A 26,538-nucleotide genomic window follows, 5' to 3' on the forward strand; every position below is an offset into this window, starting at 1 on the left:
ACTGACATGAAAGAACAGTTATGTCTAAAGTGTAAGCTTAGCCTAAAATGTTAAAATAAACATAATTTTTTTCATTTGATATTCAGATAATATTTGCTTTGTAAATGTTGTTCCTGTTTGCAGTGGAATTACAGTGATCCCTACTAGAGTTCTTGGACTAAGTTGCTGTCCAGTAACTTGGCTTATCCAAATACTTAGGCTGGATGGAATAGGAATCCTAGTAGACAAGTGATACATACTATTAGTAATTGAGCTTGAATTTTGGAGGATATTTCATAACATAAAAATAGTTAATGATCTTCTGAGTCATAAATTTAAAAGTGGTGTACACCACACAAGTCTTTTCTTTCTTTTCAATGCTGAAGGGGTTCTTGGAGAAAGTGAAGTGTTAAGTACCAAATGTGATGGTCTTTACTGAAATGCAGTTTGTTTCTAAGCGTGAGAAGATTTTTTTCTGACTTGAATAAGGATTTAAAGCTTTAATCTAATGAATTAATACAGAATGTCCACTTGCTTTTTCTTAAAATACCCCATGGCACGTGAATCTCAGTGTCCCTGGGCAGGGACTGTCTGTGCCTGGAGTCAGGGAGGGAGTTCCAGTCCCTGTTCTGGGGCTGTGGCACCTTGGGGGTCACTCCCTGTCCCTGCCACAGCTTCCATCTGCAGAGAGGGAATAGATGTGCTGTAGTTTATACAGAAACAGAAAGCTCCCAAGGAGAAAATGCTTTATGGAACACTGGGATAATGAACAGGTCCTGCAAACCCTGCCTTGTCTGAGCAGTCTCACCAATATCATCTGGCAGTTTGGACAGGCATAGATCAGATCCAAAATTTGGATTTCAAAATACAAGCTGGTCACAAATAGAAATTGGTTATTGGTTGTTTAATATTTCTTCTGTATTTATGTCAATTTATCTTGTTTGCTATTTGCAGTTTTAAAGTATATTTTTAAACTGTTGTGAAACAAATGACAATATAAACATGGAGTAGGAAATAGGTAAAATCTGATATAAATGCATCTCCTACCATAAGCTGGTGAAGTACATAGCCCGTTCAGCTCATTGCAGAGTCTTTTTTCTTCCTTTAATGAAGATGTATTTTGTGAATGTATTTTGTACTTGTCTTTTTAATTCTATGAAATGTAAACTGTGTCATTAAAGTGAAAGAAATATTTTGGGAAGCACTGTCAGAGCTCAGCTTGCAGCGCAGTTTAATTCCTTGCCCACCTCTGCCCATCTCAGCACGGGGTGTTCCATGAGCAGAGGGGAGCCTGCGGCCAGGAACACAAACTGAAGTTTTAAAAGTACATGAAAAGCAGATTGCTTCATTGTGTCTTCATAAAGTGTCACTTCTCACCATCTCCTCCCAGCAAATGAGTGAGAACTGGCAACTTCAGGGATATTCATATTAAAAAAAAACATTGCAGACTTTTGACTGTAAACAACAGTCACTTTTACCTGACGTATGGCCAAAGCAAAATAAAATACAACACAACTAATTCAATGTGTAATACAATATTTGTATATATTTATTTTATTGCAGCTTAATGCAAAAGAATTTATATACTTTTCCTTTAGTTGAATCAAAGGTGACTTGATGCAAAATTAAAATGCAGTGGGTTTTAAACTTAGGAAGATACTGAATTAATTTAATTTTAAGATTGGTATGAAAATGGGATTTGGTCACTTTTTCCCTTTTTGTTGACTGTATCAAGCCAGATCCTGAGCAGACCTCAATGTTCGTGGAAACAACTCCATTTCCAGCAGCTCTGGACATAGTCCTGTACATCAGGAATCAGTTAATAAGTCATTAATAAGAGGCATATTTTAGAAGTATAAATTCATTTACGATTGGTTGTATTTTATTATGTAATATCATGTCACATATACTTTTCCTTAATTCTGAAAATTCTTGTTATACTTCACACTTCTAAGAAGAAAGTATAGAAGACAAAATGTCATCTGATTTGTGCTGTGTTTCATGTTCCTATGCCCTGTGGGAGGAAAGGAAAAGTAATAGAACAGACAAATAAATAAACGTGGTGTTGAAACTGGCATGACAGTTTCTGCTCTTGCACAAAGGAACTGCAATCAATTTATTGTCTTCGTTGGTCAAATGCCAGAATAACAGTATAATATTATACAAGAGTAGATTAATTAAAGTGTAATTAGAATGGAATAAATTAAACAATCATAAAAGTTTGTCATGGGAAAAATATGTGTTTAGAATTAATTAGTTTTCAAATAAAGTGATATTTTAATTGCTCAGAGTTACAGAATCCTTAATTGCAGACATATAATTCTGGCCTAAATAACCTCAGTTGCTGTAACAACTTGATATATTTCTTCTCTGTCAATTCTTTTTAATAGTTTGTTACCAAACAAGATTATTGCTGGAATGTCTGCAAAAATGTCTGGAGGACGTTTAATTAAGCCCATGCTATCTGAGGACATGATTAGCTCTTGGAAGCAAAAGCTTTGTGGCTGATGCTGCACTCTGAGCACCCCTAATTAAGGAGGATGGGCAGACAGAGCCCGTGGCTGACAGATTGCTGTGCATGGCTGAACTGGAGGCCACTCCAAACACTCTTTTGATGGTCCTTGGCTCATCAATTTTCTGCTAGATTTCAATGATTTATCACATGGACAAACTTAAATTCATTCTAGGGCTGATGTTATGGTCAAGAGAGTTATATAAATCCTTTTTTAAAAACTTACTTGGTGTGTATATAAATGCCTATTCATATTCTTCAAGTTTTCAAAGTGATTAATCATTTATTGTCTTTTGTGTCCCCAGCAATTTTATGCAGGGTGTGTTGTAGAGCTGAACTCCTGTGGGCTTTTATGCTTTCTTTCTCCAAACAAGGCTGGCTGTAGTTACATCATTGCACTTTTCCAAGCAATTAATGGTTTCAGAAAGTAAAACAGATGGGTGTCTTTTCCCTCATCTGCAAATTGAACCTGTTTATGAAACACTACAATTTCATCTGTTTCAGCTGTATTTCATGCTGCATTTTAGGCTCCCTTATTAAAAGCTAGTGCAATACCATGAGAGGCAGGGGCTCTCACGTTTTCAGATCCCATATTTTTGGCATAAATGTATCCATGACATTTGTCTGTCTCCATAATGTTTACTTCAGTAAGATTTGCAATGCCCAAAATGTTTAATTGTGTTAAAAAAGGTCAAACAGCTGATAGCTGAAGGCACATATGTCAGAATGAAAGACTGAAAAAAAATTATCAATCTGACACAGGGGGAGTATTAGAATGATTAATGTTTATGTTAATTTATGGCTTTTACATATTGATTAATAGCTTTTTGTTCCAGTGACCAAAATGTGTAAGTGGCAATGAGATCCATATGCTAACTCAGTGTCTTTCAAATGATTATAATCATTCTTAGTTTTGTTCCCATGCTGAAGCTATGTTTTCATATAGAAACTAATTGTTGTACAGTGACTTTTTTGAAAATTGCAGATGGAAATATTTGAAATTGAACCTCGAGACACAAGCTTGGGTTTCAGTATTCGTGAAGGTTACACACTGACCTTTATATACATTTTTCTTGCAAACTTCATTACTTAAAATCTTAATATAGTGTGGTTTAGCTTTTTTCAGGTAAGGAATGCCTACAGACAGAGAGGGTGCTAATGCTGGGAGGAGCCATTATCTGAGCTGAAATCATTAAAAATGCGTTGCAGTGCATGATGGTTATTAGTCATTTTCTCCCCTGCTCCCTTAAGATTTCTTGGCATATCACCAGTTGCTGATAAGCAGTTTTGTTTGCTATCTGTCCATTGACTAATACAATTAAAATGTGGAAACCTCCATCATTCATTGTCTAAATGTCAAGAGAGAAGGTAATTTTGGGGATCTCCTGAGAAAGCATGAACTCCTAACTTTGCTAGGAGTCAGTGGGAAATGGAGGCTCTCAGCCCTTCTCCAACAGAGACTTCTGAAGTGTTTTTCTGAGCAGGCAGTGGTTGGTAGTCATTAGAAATGATTTGGTGGCTGTTTAGAATGAAAGCTCTGACAGCATTTGGTGTTCCCAACCTGTAAGAGGAAGGACTCTTGTCAGCTGTAACATTGCCTGTGTGGCAACAGCTTTATATCAGCTCATGAAGGATTCTGTAACTGGGTCATAGAAATCACTGCGTTCCCTTTGACATTGATGGGGCACTCACCAGCAAGTTTTGCAAGCAAGATAGAAATCTGTCTACACTATCTGGATATGGTATTTTCTAGTGCAAGCACAAACTAATGAATGTTCTCAGTCCACTGTTGTGGTTTTTTTTAATTAAATGTTGTTATTTGTCATAATTAATTTGGTTTTGAAGTCACAAATATACATCACTGTGCTTAATCACTAGTTTAGCAGTCATAAGTAAATAGTAATATGAAAAAGAAGCAATTCAAAAGAAAGCATTTTGTTAACCCTACCTCTGAAAATTAAGAGTGCTTTATAAGTACATTTACTGGTTAAATCTAAAATGTCCACTAATTCTCATTTCTGCTTGACATCAATTTATTGGTTTAAAAATTTGTACTGTTTTCTGATTTCCACTTGAAGTAAATTATTATTTAAATTTGGTTTAAAGAAACACTAGAAGTACAATACAGTTTCTATCTGAATTTAGCACTGAAGATAAAAATGAGAGTTTTAAACTGAAAGGTGCACTGTTATGTGACTGACAAATGAATTTTCATATATTCTGGGGCTCTGACCTTTACAACTGTTTGTGTAGCACTCCCTCATCTCTTGATGAAGCTTCTGCTGCTTTTATTTTTGCCAGTGCACATTTCTGTCTTTTCATACAACAGACATATCCTGTGTTTTGGGCAGCTGGGGTAAGAATTGGAAAAGCAGCGTGCCTGGGTTTTAGTTTGGGATTTTCACTGTTCTCTGTGTGTTTTGTGGTGTTGCCTTGCTGCAGGACCCAGAAAGGCATTTCTTTGTATCGCTGAGTTACTTTGCACCTCGGGTGCAAAGAGGTTTCTTCAGTTTCACAACATCCCTTTGTATTGCTGACTTTCCTGTTTCAGTGTGCTCTGATATTTTTTGGTTTGTACATGCAAAATTAAAAGCTGGGCTTAAAAATCTGTCACAACATGTCTGAAGGTTTACCAAACCATATACCTGCTTTCAGACAATTTGTAGTCAATAACCTATAAAAATTTCACTTTTGCAGTCAGATGAGGTGAACTTCAGCTCGTTCAACTTGCATGGATTTGTCTGGCATCTCTTTTACTGATGTGTGAAAATGTTACTGATCAAATGGGTTCTTGTGGTGCTAAATTCCCGTTCTCTGATTCTGAGAAGTGCCATAGAACCAGGCAGCATTTAGTGACAGCCAGGGCTGTGTCAGGTATTTCCAAGTGCTGCTGTGTTCCAGCACAATTCAGTGCAATCCAGTGAGGGGACCCGGGGGCTTTGGGCCCCTCGGGTTCTGGGGAGGCTGCTGAGCCCCAAGGAAAGGCCCCAGCAGCCCTGCGTGGGGCACTGCTTGGGTGAGAGTGTTTGTGCTTTCAGCACTGAAAACCTCCTTGTGGGCAGTGCTTGGAGGCTGGAAACGGGAACATTGCTTTTGGGAAGCTCATCCTGCCAGGGCTGCCCTCTGGATTTTAATGGTGGAGATTGCAAATGGAATGGAACAAACAGAATTGTTTGCAGTGCACCATTAACTTCAAGCAGGCTGTTATTTGCTCTGGCTGCCTCTGCAGTTGCAGCTCAGGCCCCACTTCCTAAACAGCCTTGCACCAGAGCCCAGGGTGCTGTGACACAGGGCAGGGTTTGTCAGGGGCTGCAGGCAGGCACAGAACTGCAGGCTAGAAAAGAGCTTTTGTATCAATGAAAAAGCCTGGAAAGGGGGAAGAACAATTTATTCAAATCTTTCTCAACTCATTCTTTGCTCTGATTTTTCCTTTGGGAGGGTGGCACCTGGTTGACTGGGAATTGTCAAAAAATAACAGGGATTTCATGTATCTGTTTGTGAGCACACCTGGATGTGTTGGATATTTTGCAGTAGTAATTATGTCTGCACACCTGCTGGTTTCAGTCCCAAATCAGTTTGCCAGACATGCCTAGGGAGATTTATTTCTCCTATACCTGAAAAAGCTCTTTTACCACTGAGGTTTTACTACTCTAAATAAGCCTAAAGAAAAATAGAAGAGGATTTTTTCCTGTCTTTGCTTGAGCTGTTGGTATCTCAAAGTGAACTGTGGGGTTTGTTAGGGGGAGGAGGGTGTTTGGATGATATTTTAATAGCAATTTGTTTTTGCTTCAATGTGTGATAGAAATATAAGTGACAGGAGTGGGAACAAGAGAATTGCTGAATTCTGCTGGAATTTTTCCTGTGGGAATCTGTTAATGTTTTTAATTCTCTGGGAGATTTTTCTAAGGTAATCCTTTTGACATTTACATATTTTAAAGTACTCTCATTAAATAAAAGCTTAACTTTTTTATATCAAATGCTAAAGTGATGATACTGAAATACCACTGCATAGAAATTCAAATGGTTTGAGGATTATTCTAATTGCAACCTAAGCAAAGTAAGATTTGTGAGGGATATTAATAGTGAATTGTTCTTTAAAATAATGTAATTTTGAAGGAAATTTAATTGTTCAGGCATTTAGCAGATGCATTTTCTTAGACAAAACCCTTTTTGGTACCTCATGTGCAGTGCACTCAGCCATTCACTAATTGAAACCCTCATTTGAGCAGCTGGGTTTCCACTCCCCACTTGTGTAGGAAATGTAATTGTGCAGGAGCCCAAGGGTTTGCAGTGCACTCTGTGAAAACTCCTCACTGTGTGTCCCACGTCAGTGCAGCCCAGCCCTGAAGGACCGTGCTGTTACCAGGGCAGGGAAGGCTGCAGAAATAAGTGGAACATCTCTTTTTAAAAGTCCAGAGAGCCTGATGGTGAGGTGTTGCCTCTCTTACAGGTGATGCTGTATTGCAAGCAAACACTGCCATGAGCAAAATGATTCATGTATTCGTGTTTTTTCACTCCTTCCACAGGAGGCAAGAGGATAACAACTCAGGGACAAACATACAGTGTAGCCCAGAAACGCCTTTAAATGAACTTTATTCTGTAGGTTGCATTTTGTTTGTTCAAGCCCTTGAGCCAGAATTTGCTCTCAGACTAGACTAAATACTAAGCAAATTCATTTAATTAAATTTGTTGCAGATATCCCCAGTTAACAAGAACAGATTGGTCTCCCTGAGGCTAGATAGAGTTAACAAGAAAATAAATGTTGTGCTAATTAGAGAACTCATTTTTAGGCACCTGGGGTGAAACTTTAAAAAGTCCTAGAGATGTAGGATTGAAAATTCATTTGGAAATGAGTCTTAGGCTTCAAAATCACTTAGGTACTTTTGAAAAATTTCCCCAGAGGCTTTAACCACCTTACAATCATCAAATTTAGCAAGTTTGTAGCTGTCTGCTTAGCACAGCACTGTGGAACCATTATCTGTTTGAATCAGTACACCACAATGTACTTCATTATCCCTGTGAGGAGAGACCCCGAGCTGCCTGCTGAGTTGAAGGTAGGCTAAGGGGCATTTTTGTGAGCGTGCTTGTATGTCAGCAGGAACAGACTGATGCTTTCTTGGAAGTATTAAACTACCAGTACCCCACATTTCCATCTCTTTGCAACCTCATGGGACTTTCTGTAGGTACCTAACAACTTTTTATTAAATCTTGTCTTAAGTGACTTGTCCAAGCTCATGGATAAAAAAAGGCAACAAAGATGAAATTTTATAGTTCAGCACCTGCTGGAAGAAAAATGAGACACTAAATACTGTCACACTACCATTCATCTGCCAGATCATGATAGGAAGTAATAAGGACTCAATAAACATTAGATTCCATATTAAGCCAAATTTCCAGATTCACATATAGGATTAGCAGAAAAGCAAGGAAAGAACCAGACTCTGAGGAGCAAAAAGTGCCTTCAATAGCTTGCAGCTCAGAAGTATGGTTTCAGTAGGTTGTTTTTTCCTGTAACTGGTGTGAGGATTTTTCTGAAATATCATCCTTGTAAAGACATGCATTAGTAGTGTCTGTTCCATGCCAGGTAAAACCCTTCCCACAGCCACGCACACACTTGCTGTCTGTCAGCAAAAACCTCTGTGTCAGTAATTAGAAAAATGCTATTAAAAACCTGCCTTGTAATCCCAGGTAGCCTCTGGCTTGCCTCAGTTCTATTTCCTCGCTCAGTGCAGTGAGCCAGAGTTGCTCCACTGTGAAGTGGGACCCTCTGACAAGCTCTTAGCTACTCTTTTATTTATCAGATCCTACAAAAGTGTTGTTTTGAGGGCACCAGCACTCAGCTGTAGTGCCCCAAAGAGGTTTCCCTTGGTGACAAAGTCCTTGCTCTGACAGGTTTCTAACTCAGAGGGAGCGTGTTGCAGACGGGCACTTGGGAGCTGCATCTCACCATGGGGGCCAATGTGCACATCATGTACATCTGAACATGTGCTCCAGCCTGCCATGGGTCTGGATCATCCAGCAGCTTCATCAAAGCGATGAGTCAGGGCCCTAAAACACAGAGGGGATCCACTGAGCTCGTTCTTTTCATACCTAATTGCACAGTGCTATTGAGAGAGAACTGCACATTACACTGAAGAATCCTGTTTCATCACTAGCCCTAAGAGATAATTGCATTTAATTAAAACCTATAGATACCTTGGTGATAACTGATCTATAAACACTCAATGTAGACCTGCAAATGAGGTGCATTAAGCAAGTGCATCCCTTAAGCACAGTTTGAAAGCTGGTACTGAGGTGAGATGGCAATGAAAATTTGGGCTGTTTTGCCATGGACTGTGTAGCTCTTGCACTCCATTCTTATTCTGTGTGGTTCCTCTGCTGTGAACCAGTAGGCAAACACCTGCTGATCATCCCTTACTGAATTCTGAACACCTTTTGTTAAATCTGGGGTAATATACACATGAGTGGGAAAAAGTGATGGCAGGTGGCACTTGCAGTGGCAGAAGCTGCCCTTTTCTTTGTGAGGTTAGGTCAGAAAGGAAGCAGCAGATATACAAGTGTGGCTAGTAATGGCACAGAATGGGGAGGAAACACTTCTTATGGTGAAAATATTTATTGTAATGGACATTGTAATGCATTTTCCAATTAACTGCAAATTATATTTCCAGTTGAATCAGCTGCTGGTTGCCCTGTCTCAGCACAGGTCTGGAGGGTCATTTGCAACAAATAAGAACAGAAAATTTGTCCTCATCCATCTCCAGTGTTTGTGCACAGCTGCCTGCAAAGCTGTTAATGAAGGGAAGTACCTGGTGAGGGGCCCGAGCAGTGAGTGCCTGTGGGGATCACACAGGCTGTCCCTGTGAGCTCGTCAGGAATTGTCCTCTGCCAGGCACACAGTGCCCAGGCAGAAAGGGACCTGGGGGTACTGGTCAACAACAGACTCAGCATGAGCCAGCAGAGTGCCCTGGTAGCCAGGAAGGCCAATGGACCTGGCCTGGATCAGGAAAGGTGTGGCCAGCAGGAGCAGGGAGCTCATTCTGCCCCTGTACTCGGCACTGGTGAGGCCACACCTCAAGTGCTGTGTCCAGTTCTGTGCCCTCAGTTTAGGAAGGACACTGACATGCTGGAGTGCACACAGAGAAGGGCAAAAAGGCTGGTGAGGGGCTTGGGACACAAACCCTGTGAGGAACGACTGAGGGAGCTGAGGCTGTTTAGCCTGGAGAAAGGGAGACTCAGAGGTGACCTTATCACTCTCTACAACTTCCTGAAAGGTGCCTGTACTCAGGTGGGGTTGGTCTCTTTCTCCTGGCAGCAGCTGACAGAGCAAGAGGACACAGTCTTAAGCTGAGCCAAGGAAAATACCGGCTGGATGTTGCAGGGACAGTGATTCTGACTACCTGGAGTTCTGCCTCTGCATCGGCCTCTGGTCACCCCTTCCAGTGTCTCATGCTTGTGGCCACCAATGCCAGCCTCCTGGTCAAGTACTTCACACACTTCATCAAAGAAGGATTTTCCTCCCTGATCATCTTCATTTATGATGCTTTCAGGAAGGTGATCAAGCTGGCAGATCATTATCCCATCAACTCCCAGTTCAAGGTGGACTATATTACAAATTACTCTTGTGCCTATAAACCACTAGATCCAGGTAAGGGAGTGTTCATTACCTCCCCAGTCTGTAGGTAGGAGGTGGGTGGCCTTTGCTCTCCTTTTCCCTTGTGCTGCAGCCCAGATAAAAGGTAGATTACTCCTTCTTTATTGGTGCCTTCAGATATCCTATTTTAGTCTCAGGTGTTGCAGCAGACCTCTCATTACGGGTAGAGATGAGCCAACACACAGATTCTCATTTAACAACATGAAAATGGTCCTGGTTTATTCTTTACAGCTTAGCCAGCCTGACTCTGACTACAGCAAGTTCCTGCTGTTGGCTTCTCTGACAGACTGACTGCTGGCTGTTTCCTGCTGGGATAGGACCACAAGTACTTCCTTGCTGCCTCTGGTTTTTTACCCAGCTCAGCTATGACTGCAGGTTCCAACAAGAGGCTCTAACTCTGTCAGACCCAGACTGACGTCACAGCAGATCTTTTGCAGCAGCAACTCTCTTCCTTGTTTCATTCTTCTGTGTGTCTCTCTGGATCGTTCCTTCTTTCTCAGGGCTCCTTTACCTCCTCAAGGTGATCTTTCTTCCTCCAAGGCTCTCCCTGACCAGCCAACCCACCCCTTTTATCACACATATCTTTATTAGTCAATAGCTATGACCCATTAAGGACAAGACTGTTCTTCTTTGGTAATTAGTACAACTGCGACTTATCAGGGGCAAGGTTACTTGTAATCCCTTCTTCTACACCTACAGTTTGGATATTAGGAAAAATTTTTTTACAGAAAGAATGATAAACTATTGGAATGCTCTGCTTGAGGAGTTGGTGGAGTCACCATCCCTGGATGTGTTTAAAAAAGACTGGATGTGGCACTGGGTGCCATGGTTTAGTGGAGGTGTGAGGGCATGGGCTGGACTCAGTGATCTTGAAGGTCTCTTCCAACATAGTGATTCTGTGATTCTGTGATCTGAAATTCTTTTCAGTTGATATGTTCACTGCAATGCTTTTCTGAAAAAAACACAAAAGTAGTATTTTTGTGGAGAGGAAGGGGAGAGACTTAGCCAGGGGCCTAAAGCAGAATGATAAATTGCTTGCCCACTCAAATGATGGGTGTCAGGTTTCTTGTATTTATCTCCCTTGAGCACAGGGGGAGCAGCTGACCGATTTGGGATTTACAAGTGTGCGAGAGGTGCCTGCGCGTGGCCAGCTCAGCACCTTGCTGAGAGAGGAATGGACACCTGCTCCAGCAGCTCATCCTAGGAGCAAACACTTCACCCTCAGCTGGCTGGCAAATAGAACATTCAACAAAGAAAATTCAGAGAGGAAAGAGCAGAAGCAAGTGTCCTGCTCAGAATATATTTAAAGGCTGCTTTACCCTCTGTGATATCTGTGTCTGCTTCTCACCCCCCAGTTCACTGCTCCGATGGCTCTGCCACCTCCGGATCCACAGTTTGTGCTCAGAGGCACCAGTGCTGCAGTCCACACTCTGCATTTTTCCTGTGGAGGCCCAGAACCTGATATCCCCCTTCTTTTCTCTGGGTAAATACACCGGGATTTCTGGCTCTGCTGAATGTCATATGGTTGTTTCTTTTTGAATTGAAGTGTATTATTTTGACAAGGTGCTTCTGGGGAAAACAACAGCATTCGTGTTTTTGCATGATGGGTGTGTAACTTGTGCATACAGCTTCAGTTTTGGAAACAAAACAAAAAAACTAGCAAACAAAAAGAAAATCATCAGACTGATCACCTCCATGCAGTGCTCACACTAAAAGCATCTCTTCCTACTGCCAGGTCTGAGAATGGGTTTGTCCATGTCTGGAACCTGAAAACACGCAGAGTGGACACAGCATTGGATGGCCATGGAAGAAAATCTGTCTGCTGTGTGAAGACAATGGGTGGTAAAGACAGGCTTCTCAGGTTAGCAAAGCAGGCAAAAACCTGAAATTTTTCTTGTCTCTTGTCTGTGGTTCAAGGGGAAAAAAGAGGGGCGGGAACACAAAGGGTTCTCTTAATTCTGGAGTCAGTTAAAGTTTCTCCAACACATATGGAAATGAACTGAAGTAAAAAAAGACAGAAAAACTCTAGAACAGAAAGGGTGGAGGTTGGAGGGGGAAAGATGCAATTAATTTATTTATGATGTGTGTTATGATATCATAACAACTTGGGACTTGTAGTATCTTTACTAAGAACAGGTGAGGTCTTTGGGTCAAGGAAATACACTTGGATTTGAAGTTGATTTGAAGTGGTTCCTGGGGAAGATTGAAAAAAGAATTTATAAATAGAAGGGAGATGGAGAAAAGGGAAGGAAGAAAGAGAAGAATCAGAGATGGAGAGTGGAAGACTGAAAATGAGCAAGAATGCTGAGTTTCATGCTTTTGCTTTGTTGCAAAATACCTTCTGTTCTTGTTTAGCAAAGGAAGGTCAGGAAGATTTGTGTACTTTGGATTAGACAGGTGATCTAGAGTAGATGCCAAAGTGTCTGTATGATTAGGAGGTGTTCTGACATGTTTATCTAGAGAAGACATCTCATAATATACAGTGGAACTCATTAGCATTTATATTTCTTATCTGCTTAAGTACAATTATCAACTCTCCCCCATAAAATCATATTGAATGAGCATTGTTTGTGTAATTACAGAGTTTTTCTGTACCTCTGTTTTTACTGAATAGTTCTAACACTTCACATAGCAGTGCAGTTTTAGGACAGCATTTATCTGTACTTTAATTTTTCTCTTGTAAAGCTAAATCACAACAATTTCTTGCAGTATCACACTGTATCCACAGTGCTATAAATGTTGTGTCAGTTTGTCACTCAGCTGAACAGCACTGATGCTGAAGAAGTCCCAACAGCCTGTAGATTTACATCTCTTCTGTTTTGGTTTCATGCTTCTTCAGGTGATACTGCTAATTAAAGTAAGACATGGGTAAGGGATTTTTGATGACCAGGTGATAACACAAGGACATATATCCTGTGCTAAGGTAGTTTATGCATTGGAAGCTTCTGCAGAGTGCTACTTTGTTCTAGAGCCAGTGGGATCCCAGAAATCTGCAACAATTCCTGCTGTGCCCTTTGTGTGGCCTCCTTGCTCTGCCAGCCTGGGAGCAGCAGAAGCCTCTGGGACGGGGCTGTGCTGAGCAGTGCCCGGGCTCGGACCTCGGATGCAGCTGCTGCTCTCTGGCCTGGGTGTTGCAGCCCTTGGGCAATCCCTGCCAGTCTCTCACCGTCCTGGGAGCCCTCTGTGCCCTGCCTGTGGCTGTGGGAAGTCGAGCACTGAATAACTGACACTTTTTATTTACCTCTGATGAGGTCTTGTCCTGCTGTTTGTCTTTCAGCTGTCGACACATGACATTTCCATTTCATTGCTAGTGTGAATGAGTGTTACATGTGTAAATCTTGGTATACTTTTGTTTCCTTTTAAATTAGATCTAATAAATTATAAAATGTAGGCATTTTTTTACTGTGCATATATTCAACTCATGAGACTTTGTAAGTGTATTCTCACATATAAATAGCACAACTGATGCTGATCAAGTCTCTCTGCACAAGGAAACAGAAACTGTGATTGCAGTGTCTCTGACTGGCTCCCAAGCCTCCCCCCTTGCAGGGACAGTTGAACCTCTTGGCCAGTTCCACAGCTGGCAGAAGGGTGGTGGTCTCAGGGACACTGAGCTCCCCCACATTTCATGAAACACCCAATTAACGCCCCCACAGAAGCTGTTCCAAGCTTGGTCCTTTACTGTCTGTTAAAGACCCAGTTCAGGTTACTGCCCTGCAGGCAGCCAGGCTTCCTCAGACTGCAGCTCATGGATAACTTGTTTTACTGTAACAGTCAGGGGCGCGACCAGAGGATCTGCCTGTGGGATTTAGCAGAGGGACGGACTTCAGTGACGGATTCTCTCTGCACGGAGCATGTGGGATTCTGCAGATGCTCTCTGTTACAGGTGGCACAGGGACGCTGGCTAATGGCCATGGCAGCCAGAAGCCTGGAGGAGGTAGGAAGTGTCTCTTTCTCTGTGCTTGAGAAGTTGCTTTTGGTACTGAAATGACATCGTTCAGAAGGGGAAACATCTGTGCCATTGAATTCTCTGCTCAGGAGCAGGCAGCACAATAAACCTTTGGGGGTGTTAATCATTAATTTTACTGCCACAAGGATGACTGAATTATGTAACTCAGCTTTAATAACAAGGATACCACCCCAAGATTTGTCTGGCATTTAAGTATTTGCAGCTGCTGCTGATGTTTACATGCAGGAGTTTTGAAAACCCTTCTGGTGCTGCTGAATATTGGGAACAAGAATCCTTCTGGGGAACTAATGGACAGCAGGTCTGTCCTCAGATGGAGGAGCTTATATTGCATCTGAAGCTGAATCGGGTTTGGTGAGAAGAGGGGAGGTGCAGGTGATTTGTGATGCAATCCGTGGTCTTTCACCCCAGGCTAATTCCTTACCTGGAACTGGGAAATAGTTGAATTACTGTTACTGGCCAGAGGTTTGCTCTGTGTGAGATAATTGCAGGGTCCATTTCAGTTCCTAATGCCACTATCACAGCACTCACTGACTGACAGCTTTGCTGGCAATGTCCACTTCTGCTTTGTAGAAATTACAGTTTTGTTTTCTACAGTGGACTGTTTGAGGACATCACACAAAAATAATACCAAATACTTGAAATCAAAATACCAAAATTATGAAAGAATGAAAGAAGAAAAAAGTGGCAGAAATATGAAATGGAATACAGTAGCTAAATGCAAATTGCTGATAACCATAAAAGTTCACTTGCTTTTCTGGACTATAGGTTGTGTATCTTAAAACTGAAATTTGCATACTTTATACATGAAGTAATAAGTGCCTGTATTGCAAGAAAATGTGATCTTTTTATTATACACAAGTTAAGCACATATTTAAGTACTTTGTTGACTCACAGCCAGAATGTTCACCCTTTTACAGAACTAGATATTCCTGCAGACACAGACACTGCACCAGTAAATACGACCATTCTAAGTCCCATACCTTGTTCTGATCAAACAAAGAACTCCCTCCTTTTTAAAGCAGTGCTCAATAATACTTAAGTTAAACAAAATTGACAAGTGCATTCTGGTGTCAGCCGGAGAAGTCCCACTAATGAAGAATTAAATAATCAACTGCCCCAAATAGAAGACATTTACCCCGGTGTCGCTTACAACTCATCTCTGTTTTATTCTCAATTGTTTGCTTGGGCCCTGCAAGAGGAGAATGATTTGCAATCTCCAGAGGTAGAAGAGTTCCACTCTGTGTGTGAACCTTTGCATTAGAACTGTGTCATGTTTCAATAAATTCACATAAGCTCCCATAATATATAGTGCTTCCAAACAGGCAGCACTGTGTGAGACACAGTACATTTGCAGCTTATGATTAAAATTAAGACTTAATAAGTGTTTATGCTTGGCTGGTGTCCAAAAAAAGACTAACTTTGTCTTGAAGGAGGTTCAGTCCATAAATAATGAGATCTGAACAGGCATTTATTTGTTCATGATTGCATTTAAATCACCAATTATGAGTTACATGCACTTTTCTTGCAAATTTGCCAGAAACATGTTAAAAGCTTTATTAATGTGAAAAAGAGAAAGGGTGTGTTTCCTTGTGGCCAGTTTTAGCCACCCAGGAACACTATTAACCTCAGGCAAAGGCAAATCTTTCTCCTATTAAGCAAAACCAGTATAAACACGGAACTTCAAATTTTAGGTTACAGTTGTCAAAATATGTGAAATAGTATTTATTTCTAAGGCTCAGTTGCCTTTAATGCAGACAGTCTCTGGAACTGTCAATCCAGCTCAGGCAGCAGGTCATGCCTGCCTGCCTTCTGCACAAAGCTTTTCTCATTGTTTTTCTTTGGTCTTTGCAAGCCCAGCTGTAGCCCTTGTACCAGTTCATCTGTTTTTAGTCAAGGTAAAGCAAAGAAGGTTTGTTTTTTTCTTTTAACCTGCAGAAGTGAATTTATCACAGCACACTTACCCTTCTTTATTGCATAAAAGTTGCAGTTTTGGTCTTGCCTAGGAGGCAATGCCCTTTGGAGAGACAGTGATGAAAGAGGCAAGATGAGGGCAGGTCATCTCCATATTTATAGCCTGTTTCCTGCCACAGCTAACTTGGTCATTATGTTGATAGCAAGAAAGTTGACAAGAGAAAAGCATTTTTTGTTAAGAGTGAAGCTCCAAAGAACCAGAATTCCCAGATGATCAGACTTTGGTCTGTTCCCAGGTTTGGTCTGCAGACTCGATGGCTCTTGGCTGCAGTCACTATTCCTCAACTCTGGAAAACAGTTTCCTGCCCTATTGCTCAGTGGCTTTCGAAAGTGTTCTGTGTGTTATGTGCAGCACACTCTGCTCACAGCCTTCGAGTGCAGCTGGCTTTTGGCAGGCTGGCTGACGGCCTCTAGAATAGGAAGATGTTCTGGCAAGCTTTGAACTGCAGGTATGGGATTAGAGAGCCATCGCAGCTGCCGTGGCCTTGATGGACGGTTCCCAGAGGAGCCATATTTGTGCAATACCTCATCTCAGATGCGTAAGGAAATTCACACAACTGGGGCTGGCCAACAGCGCTCTTGGGCTCTTGCACATTCTGGAAGAGCCTAGAGTGGCTGGTCATGCACATTGGATTTATCAAATGTTTCAAGTAATTTAATTTTACCACATAATGCAGACCATTGTTTATGTAATTAGAAGAAAAGATCACCTTGTTGATTAAGTGTGAATGTGAGAAACAGCAACGTTCCTGGCAGCAGGTTTTTGGTACCCAAGAGCTTCTGTTTCTCTGGAGTTCCAGGCTGGAGAACCAGCCCAGAGCTGAGGCACTGCTGTGTCAATCAAGAGTCTCAAAATCTTCCAGTACCAAACTAAAAAGGCAGACTCCCCTGATCTTGCCTGCCATCATCCTGAGGTGGAAATGAGCTACTTCCTTGGCAAAGGAACAACTTGCCCAATGTTCAAAAGAAAAGAAAAAAAATCAAAACCACACAAACCAGGTCCATGATTCATTTCCATTGGAGCAAGCAACAATGGAAGCTGCTCTGTAGAGAGAGCAGGTGTTTAACAGAGCATTTTCTGACCCTGCTTTAGACAATGCTGTGTTAGGAATACCTGTGGGGAGAGGCTGCTGCAGCTGCCTTAGCTGGTAATTGTGGGGTTACAATTTGTTGGTGCAGTCAGCAGTAAATAAAAAATCCCCTTTGCATGTACACACTGTCTGTATTTCCATGCAGGCTCTGTGTTACCACAGCAGCACAGAGGAGAGAATGCAAGTGTTCACAGGTGAATACAGCCAAAAAATTAGCAACAGAGCTGGAAAAAGGGGAAAGAAAGCAGGGGGGGTGTGTTCAGATGAAGCAGTCTGCAGTATTATCTGCTGTGTGTACAATGTCATCCACTGTTTGAAAAGAAGGCTGTAATTAAATAGAAGAGTGGAAGAAGACGATGTGTTCACTCTAGCAGTTTTGTCTGGTCGTTCCTAAAACAATGCACTTCTTTAGCTAGCTGTAGATTCCCCTTACAGCTCCAGCTTAGCATGCATTCCTCCGTTTCCTCCAGACAGTTTTTACTGGAAGAGCTTATACCAACCTTAATCACCTTAAAAGACTTGTGTTTTTAACAGCAGAATTTTGACCTGGAGCCTGACCAACTCCTCTTGTTTTCCTGATGTCAGGTTCAGATTTTGGAGCTGCCATCCAAGACGTCAGTCTGTACCTTGAAACCAGAGGTGGGTGCCAAGCTGGGCATGCCCATGTGTCTGAAGTTATGGCAGGTAAGGCAAGAGCGCCTGCTAATTGTGAAATGTTTTCCCTGTGATTCATTTTATATGAAGCACATGAATCTTTCTTCACTTGGATTTTGATTTATAATCAAACCAATCAAGTAATTATACTATTAAAGGGGGGAAAGATTTGTGAACATCCTTAATGTAACTTTCAGAGCTTTCCAAGCTTTAATGGAAGATTTGCAAATGCTCAAGGAAAGCTTTGTATCCTTAGGATAGATACAGTTTTTGCATCAATCAAAAGGAAAATGAGTGACTTACCAAAGCCAGTTGTTTGATATGGTTTCTCACTGCATTAAGACTGATGAGAAATGTTTGGGTTGCTTAAAAACAGTGGTTTTAATGGCAGATTCCATTCACTTCAGTGCCCTCAGGATGAGGAAACACTCTATGAACATTTCTATTCCAGACATACAACACGAATAAAATATTTATGGTGGCAATGACTACAGACAAAAAGGTAAATAACAGTAGTTAGTGAAAAAAACACACATTTGCAAAATATTTAGCAAATAATGTTTATGGGCTGCCAGCAGTGAACAGAAGTAATACAAAAAGGTGGCAATAGAGGGAGGAAGGAGTTCAGGTGATTGGCTTGAAATTGCCAGAGAATTGGTGCCAGAGCTGATTCCCATGGAACCCCCTGACTGCTACAGGTCTGCAGGACCAACTGAGCAAATGCCAGGGGTGTAATTCCTGCAGGCTCATTGGAACATTGGTGTTGGTTTTGGTTGAAAATATTATCAATCAAAGTGAGGCCTGAGTGTCTTCACCCAAGATCCTGAACTGACTGAAATCTAGATAAATTCAGTTACTGACTTCAGACAAAAGCCAAGAGAGGCCAATGCTGTAATTAAAAACTAGGGAAAAAAATAAGAGGAAATTAAATAGACTGATTAGGCTTTTGCTAAACAAAGTTCCTCCTAAAAGTGCAATCAGTGTTCAGTGCCTGACTAAATGAATGGGTCTTTCTGTCTCCTCAATGTTTTTTAATAAGATGGTGATAACTGTGGAAATGTTCAGTGTTGAAAATTTTTCTTGCCTGTATAAGAAGTCCTCTGTCTTGCCATATTTTCTACATGCATTAATATTGATATTCCTTTAGGAAGAAGAGCAGGTGCAGAGTCTTAATTTTATATAGTTTTTGATTTTGTTGCCAGTGAGGATAAAGCAGAGGACTGGGAACTGGGAGAGCTAAATTATTCCATTCAAATTCTGACTTTGAGAACTCACCATAACTTCCTAGACTGCACCAGGAAAGTATAGATAATCTCTTAGAGTCTCACAGCTGTATTTGCTCTTTTACAAATATGCACAACTTGGTTTAAAGGCACGAGGAAGAGGATATCCTTAGGGAAATAATTGCATGTGCTGCACCAAAGTGATGCTCTGCATTGTGTTCTGTGGCTGCCCTGGAAGTGGCTCTGTGAGTAAGCCTGTAACCATAAACCAGGAGAGCACGAGCTCACCCAGCTGCAGCCCTTCCTGAACAGAGCCCTCCAGGATTTCTGTGCACAGCCCTGTTGGGCAATGCAGGCATACCCAGGAGAGGAGCACTCCCAGCCCAGCACTCAGGGGTTGCCTAAGAGACGTTTTGATGTTGCTTATGGCACAGTAAATTAACAAGTTGAAACAGAAGCTGACAAGGAGAGCCCCATAAAGGTCTGAAGGAAGAGTGCTTGGGGTGGGTGGCCAGTGAGAGTTTGGGGGCTGCAGCCAGGTACCATCAGATTTTTCTGCAATTCAGTAAACAACAAACCTCCCCAGCAGCAGTGCGAAACAGAAACTTTACTACAGAGCAGACAGCAACTGAGGTTGGGCTTGTAAGATTAAGCCTCATTGGCTTCTCCTAAGTAGTCAAAAAGCTTGCAGTTATTTGTTTTGTTCTTTTGAGCACTTTCCCCCCCTTATTTTTCTAGGTTTGTCCTTAAAGATATTAATTCTTTCACTTTCTTTTGAAGATTCATGTTCTTGAATGCATTGTCCCTTTGGTTTCACACCTTCCTTCTATTACTAATTGGGTGGAGTAGGATTTGTAAGAGTAAGGAGAGTCTTCCCTTAAATTTTTTGCACTCCTTGGGGAAGGCATCATATTGCATAATGGTGCAAACAAAATAATTCAACAAGAATAATACATGTCGAAACTGGAAATGCCGAGTTATTACTTTATATAAACTATTGCAATTATTCCTGTTGAGCTGACAGCAGATCACCTTTTCTTCCTTCCTTGACAATTATCCAAATGCAACAACAAAATGTTCTGCTTAGGAAGAGCAATGATTTATAATTTAATTTTTCTACTGAAACAGAACATGAATGGTGAGACTTCTCTCCAGCAGTGTCTGTGATTGGGAATTGAAATAAATAGGCTCTTGTGAAGCACTGCTTGGTGAGTCCAGGCTCAGACCAAGAGCTCCACTGACCTTTCAATAACTTTTATTGTTTTAGTTCATGTACCCATTGAAATATTACACTTCATATGGCTAGGAAAGTAAGAAGTAGTGTGGTAAACCTACATTTCATAGGAAATGGGACTTGGGTTTTAAAACACACCAAATGTAGATCTCACTTACAAATTACTGTTTTTCACATCTAAAGTGCAATCCCCACAGCACAAGAAAAGAAAGGGTTTTGCTTGGCATTCCTGAGATGCTGAGCACTCACCTGGCTCTGCCATGTGCACGAGGGTGAGGAGCTCCTGTGGAGCCACCATCCCCCTTGGAGCAGGGAGAGGAGCTGATGCTTTGAAGATTTTACCCTTTATTAAATACAAATAAAATCTGGAATGCTCATTCAGATTTTTTTTAAAACATTTTTGCTATCTGGTATCCAAAACCAGATATTCTTCATCCAAAGTACCTGATGAGTTAACATTAATTCACATGTATCTGACGCAATGTATGAATCAAGGTATTCATTGCTCTGATGTTACATTATTTCAGCAAATCAAAATTTTGACAGAAAAATTGTTCATAATTCTGGGCACTGTGAGAAACCTGCCTTATGGGCCTTTCTAGCCAGAGCATGCTCCCTGCCTTTTCAAATGAAAAGGGATCTCAGAGGAAGGAAGGAGGCTCCTCTAAGATCCCAGGTGTGGACAGACCCGTTCAGAAGGGAGATATAGAGGATTTCCTAAATTTACAAGGATTTCCCCTTGGTTTCCTTATTTTAAGGAGCAATGTTGTTCCCTGCTCATTGAGCTCTATTCTTCACACACTTTTCTAGGCTGAGTAAGGCCCAGGAAGCACGAGGCTGGTTCTCACAAGTTGTGTTACTCAGGCCACCCATCTCTTGTTAGTTTAACTTCCCCCAGAGCACAGAATAACCAGTAGGAGAACAGTCTGCACCATTGGAGAGGCAGTGAGCCTTTGGCCACTACAGGTTTGTATCATGACACTGACAGCTAACGAGTTTGACCTCATTCAATAACGTGATACTGGTAAAAATTAATTCTTTATGCCCTTTATCTTAGTTGAATACTAAGCAAACAAATCCTGTAGGAGCAGACAATGTTTGGAAATGTCTGAATATCCTGCTGGATACATTTCTTAGATGTGCCTACGTGAGGTGGTAATAATCCCAATGTCTATTCTGATATTTCTTCTCCTATTAAAGAAACAACTGGCATGAACAGATTGTTGTTTTAGTTGCTTTCCATTGGGGATTTGCATCCTCACTCTCCTACAGGTAGTGCTTACAGATCATTAGTCTCTGGGCTGGAGCAATGATGAATATTTTCCTTAAGTGTGACATGTAATCCAGTAATGTTCCCTTCTTTGAGTTATTTCAGAGGCTTAAATAAATTAGGTGTCTGCCCAGGGTGCCCTGCCCTTTGGCCTGTGACATCATTAATCAAAATAGCTTTCAGTTGGTTACAGTGGGACTCGGGCGCCCATTAACCCCTTGGTGACTGACCCAGCGGTTCCTGCTGGGGGTTCAGTGTTTGCCTTCAAGCACTGGGGGTACTTGGGCAGGCAGTCCCTGTGGGCAGCCCTGCACTGGCAGTGTGGAACTGGGATCCCTGGGCATGGCACCTGTCAGTGCCCACACAGGCTTGTATTGCTTGGGACTACTCAGCTGCTCTGGGGAACTTTTTCTGTGAAGTGCAAACAAAGTTCAGACCTTGAAGTGAAGCTCCTGAAAATTTCAGTCAGGCTCTTTTCAGTTGTTATAAAGGGCAATAATTTGGATTTTCAGAGAGAAATTTTCTCCCTCTATATGTATATGTATATATATATGTATGTATGGATGTGTATGTTAAATATATATAATATATATAACATTTAGAATTTAATACATAGATATAAAACCTGTAAGTGCATGTTACCTAGTAATGCTTTCTGTAAGTGGATGGAATATCAAAATTTGATATTCAGATATCTAAACTTTTTTTCACTTCTACATCAGTCAGCATTTTAATTTATTCTCTTGGTGCTTGGACTAAAACCTACACAGGGATGGTAACTTTCTTAACAGACTATTAACTTCTCAAACAATTTTATTTTTCCTTAATCAGCCCAGCTGTGGTTCACAGCCTGTGCTTCTGGCTGGCTATGAAGATGGATCAGTTGTCCTCTGGAATGTGTCAATGGGAAAAGCGTTGAGCCGACTCAGTTGCCACCAGGAGCCAGTGATGAGCCTTGACTTTGACTCGGAGAAGGCCAAGGGGATCTCAGGCTCATCTGAAAAGGTGCTGAGCATCTGGAGCCTCAATGAGCAACAGAACCTGCAGGTCAGGATCACTGGCCCTCTAGTGTCATTTATCCCACTTTGCACTAACAGTTTGATAGACTAAAAAAATATTTAGTCATGAAGAGGAGTTGTTGCAGATCTCTAGCTAATTAATCACAGACTGGTTAGAATGTCTGTGCTATGTGACCAGACTTAGCAAAAGATGGTGAGGATTTAAAAAAAAGGAAAAAACCCTCTCTCACATGTTTCTGGTTTTACCAAAGTTGCAACAGTCACACAGGCCCAGCATTACTCAAGCCATTGCCTCTGTATCTTCATTTATCACATTGGTAGTATCCAGCTCTCGGAATGTCCTAAACATTATAAATGAGTTATAAAAATGAGAAACAAAGGATTGATTTTCCAAAGGTTCTGCTTGAATGGCTATAATGAGCTTTCCACTGTGGGAAAGACAGAAGTATTCCATTAAATACTTCTCAACCAGAAGAGTAGGAGTAGCCCAGCTAGCACCAAGAGGACATGAGGTTTAGGCACCCAGCTTTGTTTGGCACCTACCGGGCCCAGCCAGAGACACCAAATCAGGCAGTTGGCTGCCCCAGTTCATGTCTGAGCTGTAGCACTGGGAATGGCTGGGGTAGAAGGAGGTTGTGTAATCCCCAGCTCAGGCTGTGCTAGGGAATGGCCATAAATACTGCTTTCATCTAGACAACTTTAGCAAGGGTTCCAACAGTGCCAAGGCGTTAAGTACGATCTGGAAGTGTAGGTGTGGAAATAAAGTACAAAAAGGCTCATGAAAATTAAAACGGCCCATGCACAGTTTCTCCACTGCTGGGTGCTTTAACCTTTTTAAAAGTGGCAGCTGTCCCATGAACAATGGAGAGGGCCTGAATCAGCCCGTGTGCCCATGGCATCCTGGAGAAGAATCTCCTGGATGCACCAGTTCAAGGCAGAACAATAATTGCTGTTCCACCTTGCAGCTTTTATGGAGTTTTTTTAACTAGTACAGCCAGTTGATGCTGTTTTCTGAATGGTGCTAAGGAAGAAAAGCACAGGCTGGGACACCCTGTGCTAACTCATCACCTGGGGGGCACTGTAAAGGTGTGGAATCTGAGGCATCACCACAGCACCTGCATTTCTGGGGTGACAGGGCAAACACATCCAATCCCAGTGAAGTCTGGAGGGCACAGCACTCACTGAGGAGGCGGCTGAACCTTAATACACAAAACAACACCACATGAAAGAGGCACTCTGCACTCTGAATGAGTAGTGAAGTGTCTGATACACAACTGGCTTGGTTTGGGTTTGCTGTTCTTTGGTCCTGTTTGCCCTGCCCTTGCCCAGCCTCCACTTCTGCACCAGTGTCCTTAACTCAGACAAGGGGAGGGAAGGTGAGCAATCCCATTAAGAAACTTGGTATTGAGACTCATTCTCTAAGGTAAAGGTGACAGAAATCTTACATTATGACAGGCTTCTTAAATTTTCAAATACTCTGGTGGTGGAGAGAAAACTGTTCTTTCATATTAATTATAGCAATTTTTTTTTCCTAAATTAAAAGAAAATACTGTTCTTTACAGCACATTTCACTTAGGAGTTAATAGTATGCAGGGCTACAGGTACAACTTGCAGGAGAAACAGTTGTTCACCTGAAATATTGCAAGTATTGTTTTTCACAAGGTATTCCCATTCCCAGGGGATGTAAGATTAGCTACACCTTCAGCACCTCACCCTGAGAGATAGGAGATGCCTCAAAGAAATTTAAAATCCAAGTGTTATAAGCTACAAGCAATGTTCCTGTGCTTCATGGGAGCATGAATGCCCTAAAAAAATGCATCTTTCATATGAGCACTAGAGATTGTCAAAGACATAGATTAAGTTTTTTCCACTATTGCATTAATAATATAAACCAGATGGGGATTTTTTTCCCTGACATTCCAGGTACCTGAGGTAATGGTAGACGTTGGAAAGCCACTCAGTGGCACATTATTTTTATTCTAAAAGGTTTTAATAAGTAACTGTGGTGCACAGATATCTGCTGTTGGAGAGGGAATGATGCAATGATGGTACTGAGCTCTGTTTTAAGTGGCAGAGTTCCAGTGTGGCAATGAATAGATGATGAAGGGAACTGCAGAGTTTATTGCTATGAGGAAAGTTTGTATTGTCTCCTACAGGAAAGTTGCTGAATTCATCACTGTCAGCAAATGATAGGATTGGTTATGAGCCTTCTGATTTGGATGAGATAGTGTAATTATGTGATGATGTTTGTGTTAGAATGTAGGAGGTAAACAGCTTCTGCAGGTGAATAAACAAAGCAGGACTAAGAAATCTGATAACCACAGAATCTTCTTTTTATATGACAAGAGAAAAAGTCGTGTAAGCTGGACTGTAAGTTTTGTTGGTTGATTGCTGAGGCTTTTCCCCCAAATGCTGAAACTTAGTCTGCTGCTATTTTGGTTGTTTTCCTAAGAAGCAGAGGGCTCAAAGACATGCTTTGGGTGTAGATGCAACTGTCCTTGATTGTGACTGGCTGAAAGCAGCTCACCTGTTTTTACCTCTTTGTTTTCTTAATTACAAGCTGGTTTTCTGGTTAGGAAATTGTGTTGGTATTGGACTGCTGTAGTTAGTGACTTACTGTAGCAGGTCCTGGGATGGCACAAATCCTGGCAGTGGGATTACACCTGGCTGCATATACCTTGAGCAAGTTTTCTCCTTTGTGTTGTTTTTCTGTCTCACTCTTGTATTTGCACATCATGCACAAATGCCCACTGTTCCCTCATGTTCCATAGCCAACAGGCATCACCATGACAGGCTTCCTTTTCAAGCTGGAGCTTGCTGAGGACATGCCACATCTCCAGCTGCCCTGATTGTGCTGTATGGATCTTGCCCACATGAGTGACGTTAATGATGGCAGCACCACGCCTGGCAATGGTCTAATGGGGAGTAAGACCCATCCTCCATGTGCCGGGCTGGTGATGTAAGGAATAAATCTTTCCCTTGCCAGGACATTTACACCAACAAAACTTCCACTGAGGCTATGCTGCATTAGGCCTACCCTGGGGAGTTTGGAGCACATGGACTAACAAAAAGCACAGCCCCACCAAGAGGCCCCCATCCAGCCTGCTATTCCTCATTAGGCTTGAGCAGAACTTGCTGTCCTCTGCTCTGAATTTGTTGCAGACACATTCTTCAGGTCGTCTTTGAAAAAGAAATGTACAGAGCATGTTAAAAGCATGTCAAGTTTCATTCAGCCTTTTGTCTTACTGAAATGCACAGCTCTTGCTGTTTGAGTAGGTAGCTGGGTAGTTCTTATATAGTTGAAAAATAATTGCTTATGGCTTTGTGCCTGTACGGTTCCAAGATGGGTTCAGCTGCATCTGAAAACAACTCTAACCAACATTTCTGGAGTTTTCCACATCCAGTATAAAGGTTAAAATTATCTGCAATAATATGTCTGTATAACCCTGTACTAGGTATGCATCATGGAATGTTCTTCAAGGAGGAAACCTCCTCAGGTGGGATGTACTTGCCAGTCCCTTCCTGCCTCAGACAAACAGTAAACACCACACAGTGAAATAAACAGGCACAGGATGATATTGAGCTTTGGTACAGGATAGCTACAGACTCAGGCTTAAGGAGAGTGGCATTAAGGTGTTGTTTCCAGTGGTAGTTATAAATAACAGCAGGTCAGGGCCAGCTTTTTAAGCCAAAGGTGTTTTCCCCATTTTGACAGAAGTCGAGCTGTTCCAGTACACACACACACTCTCCTGTGTGCATATTTCACAGCTATTTCAGAGGCAGATTGCTCACTCAGACAAGTTACCTGAGGTGAGAACAGCAAAGGTTACTTTGAGCTTTGTGCCTGAAGAAACTCGTGTCAGTGAAGCAAAACCTTTTCGTTCCAGGGGCTGTCATGTGCAGCCCCAGTGCCCTCTGAAGGAAGCCAAATGCCTCCCAATTGAATTGTGCCCCTCTGTGCCCT

General features: G+C 41.7%; 1 protein-coding gene across 5 annotated transcripts in view; it reads left to right on the forward strand.

The window, feature by feature from the left end:
- GNB1L (G protein subunit beta 1 like) overlaps window positions 1-26,538 on the forward strand; it is a 48,901-nt gene that overhangs the window by 15,114 nt on the left and 7,249 nt on the right. For 4 of the 5 annotated variants that reach the window (XM_074554670.1, XM_074554673.1, XM_074554672.1 and 1 more), the window contains 5 exons: window positions 11,498-11,625; window positions 11,878-12,003; window positions 13,917-14,079; window positions 17,760-17,858; window positions 22,387-22,602. In XM_074554670.1, the coding sequence (XP_074410771.1) occupies window positions 11,510-11,625; window positions 11,878-12,003; window positions 13,917-14,079; window positions 17,760-17,858; window positions 22,387-22,602 (720 nt within the window). In that variant the 5' untranslated portion in view covers window positions 11,498-11,509. Of the gene's footprint in view, window positions 1-9,803; window positions 10,137-11,497; window positions 11,626-11,877; window positions 12,004-13,916; window positions 14,080-17,759; window positions 17,859-22,386; window positions 22,603-26,538 lie in introns of those variants that run through there. The other variant, XM_074554671.1, reaches the window with a different exon arrangement.

This window comes from Zonotrichia albicollis, chromosome 18, assembly GCF_047830755.1.
Source record: "Zonotrichia albicollis isolate bZonAlb1 chromosome 18, bZonAlb1.hap1, whole genome shotgun sequence".
NCBI classification, from domain to species: Eukaryota; Metazoa; Chordata; class Aves; order Passeriformes; family Passerellidae; genus Zonotrichia; species Zonotrichia albicollis.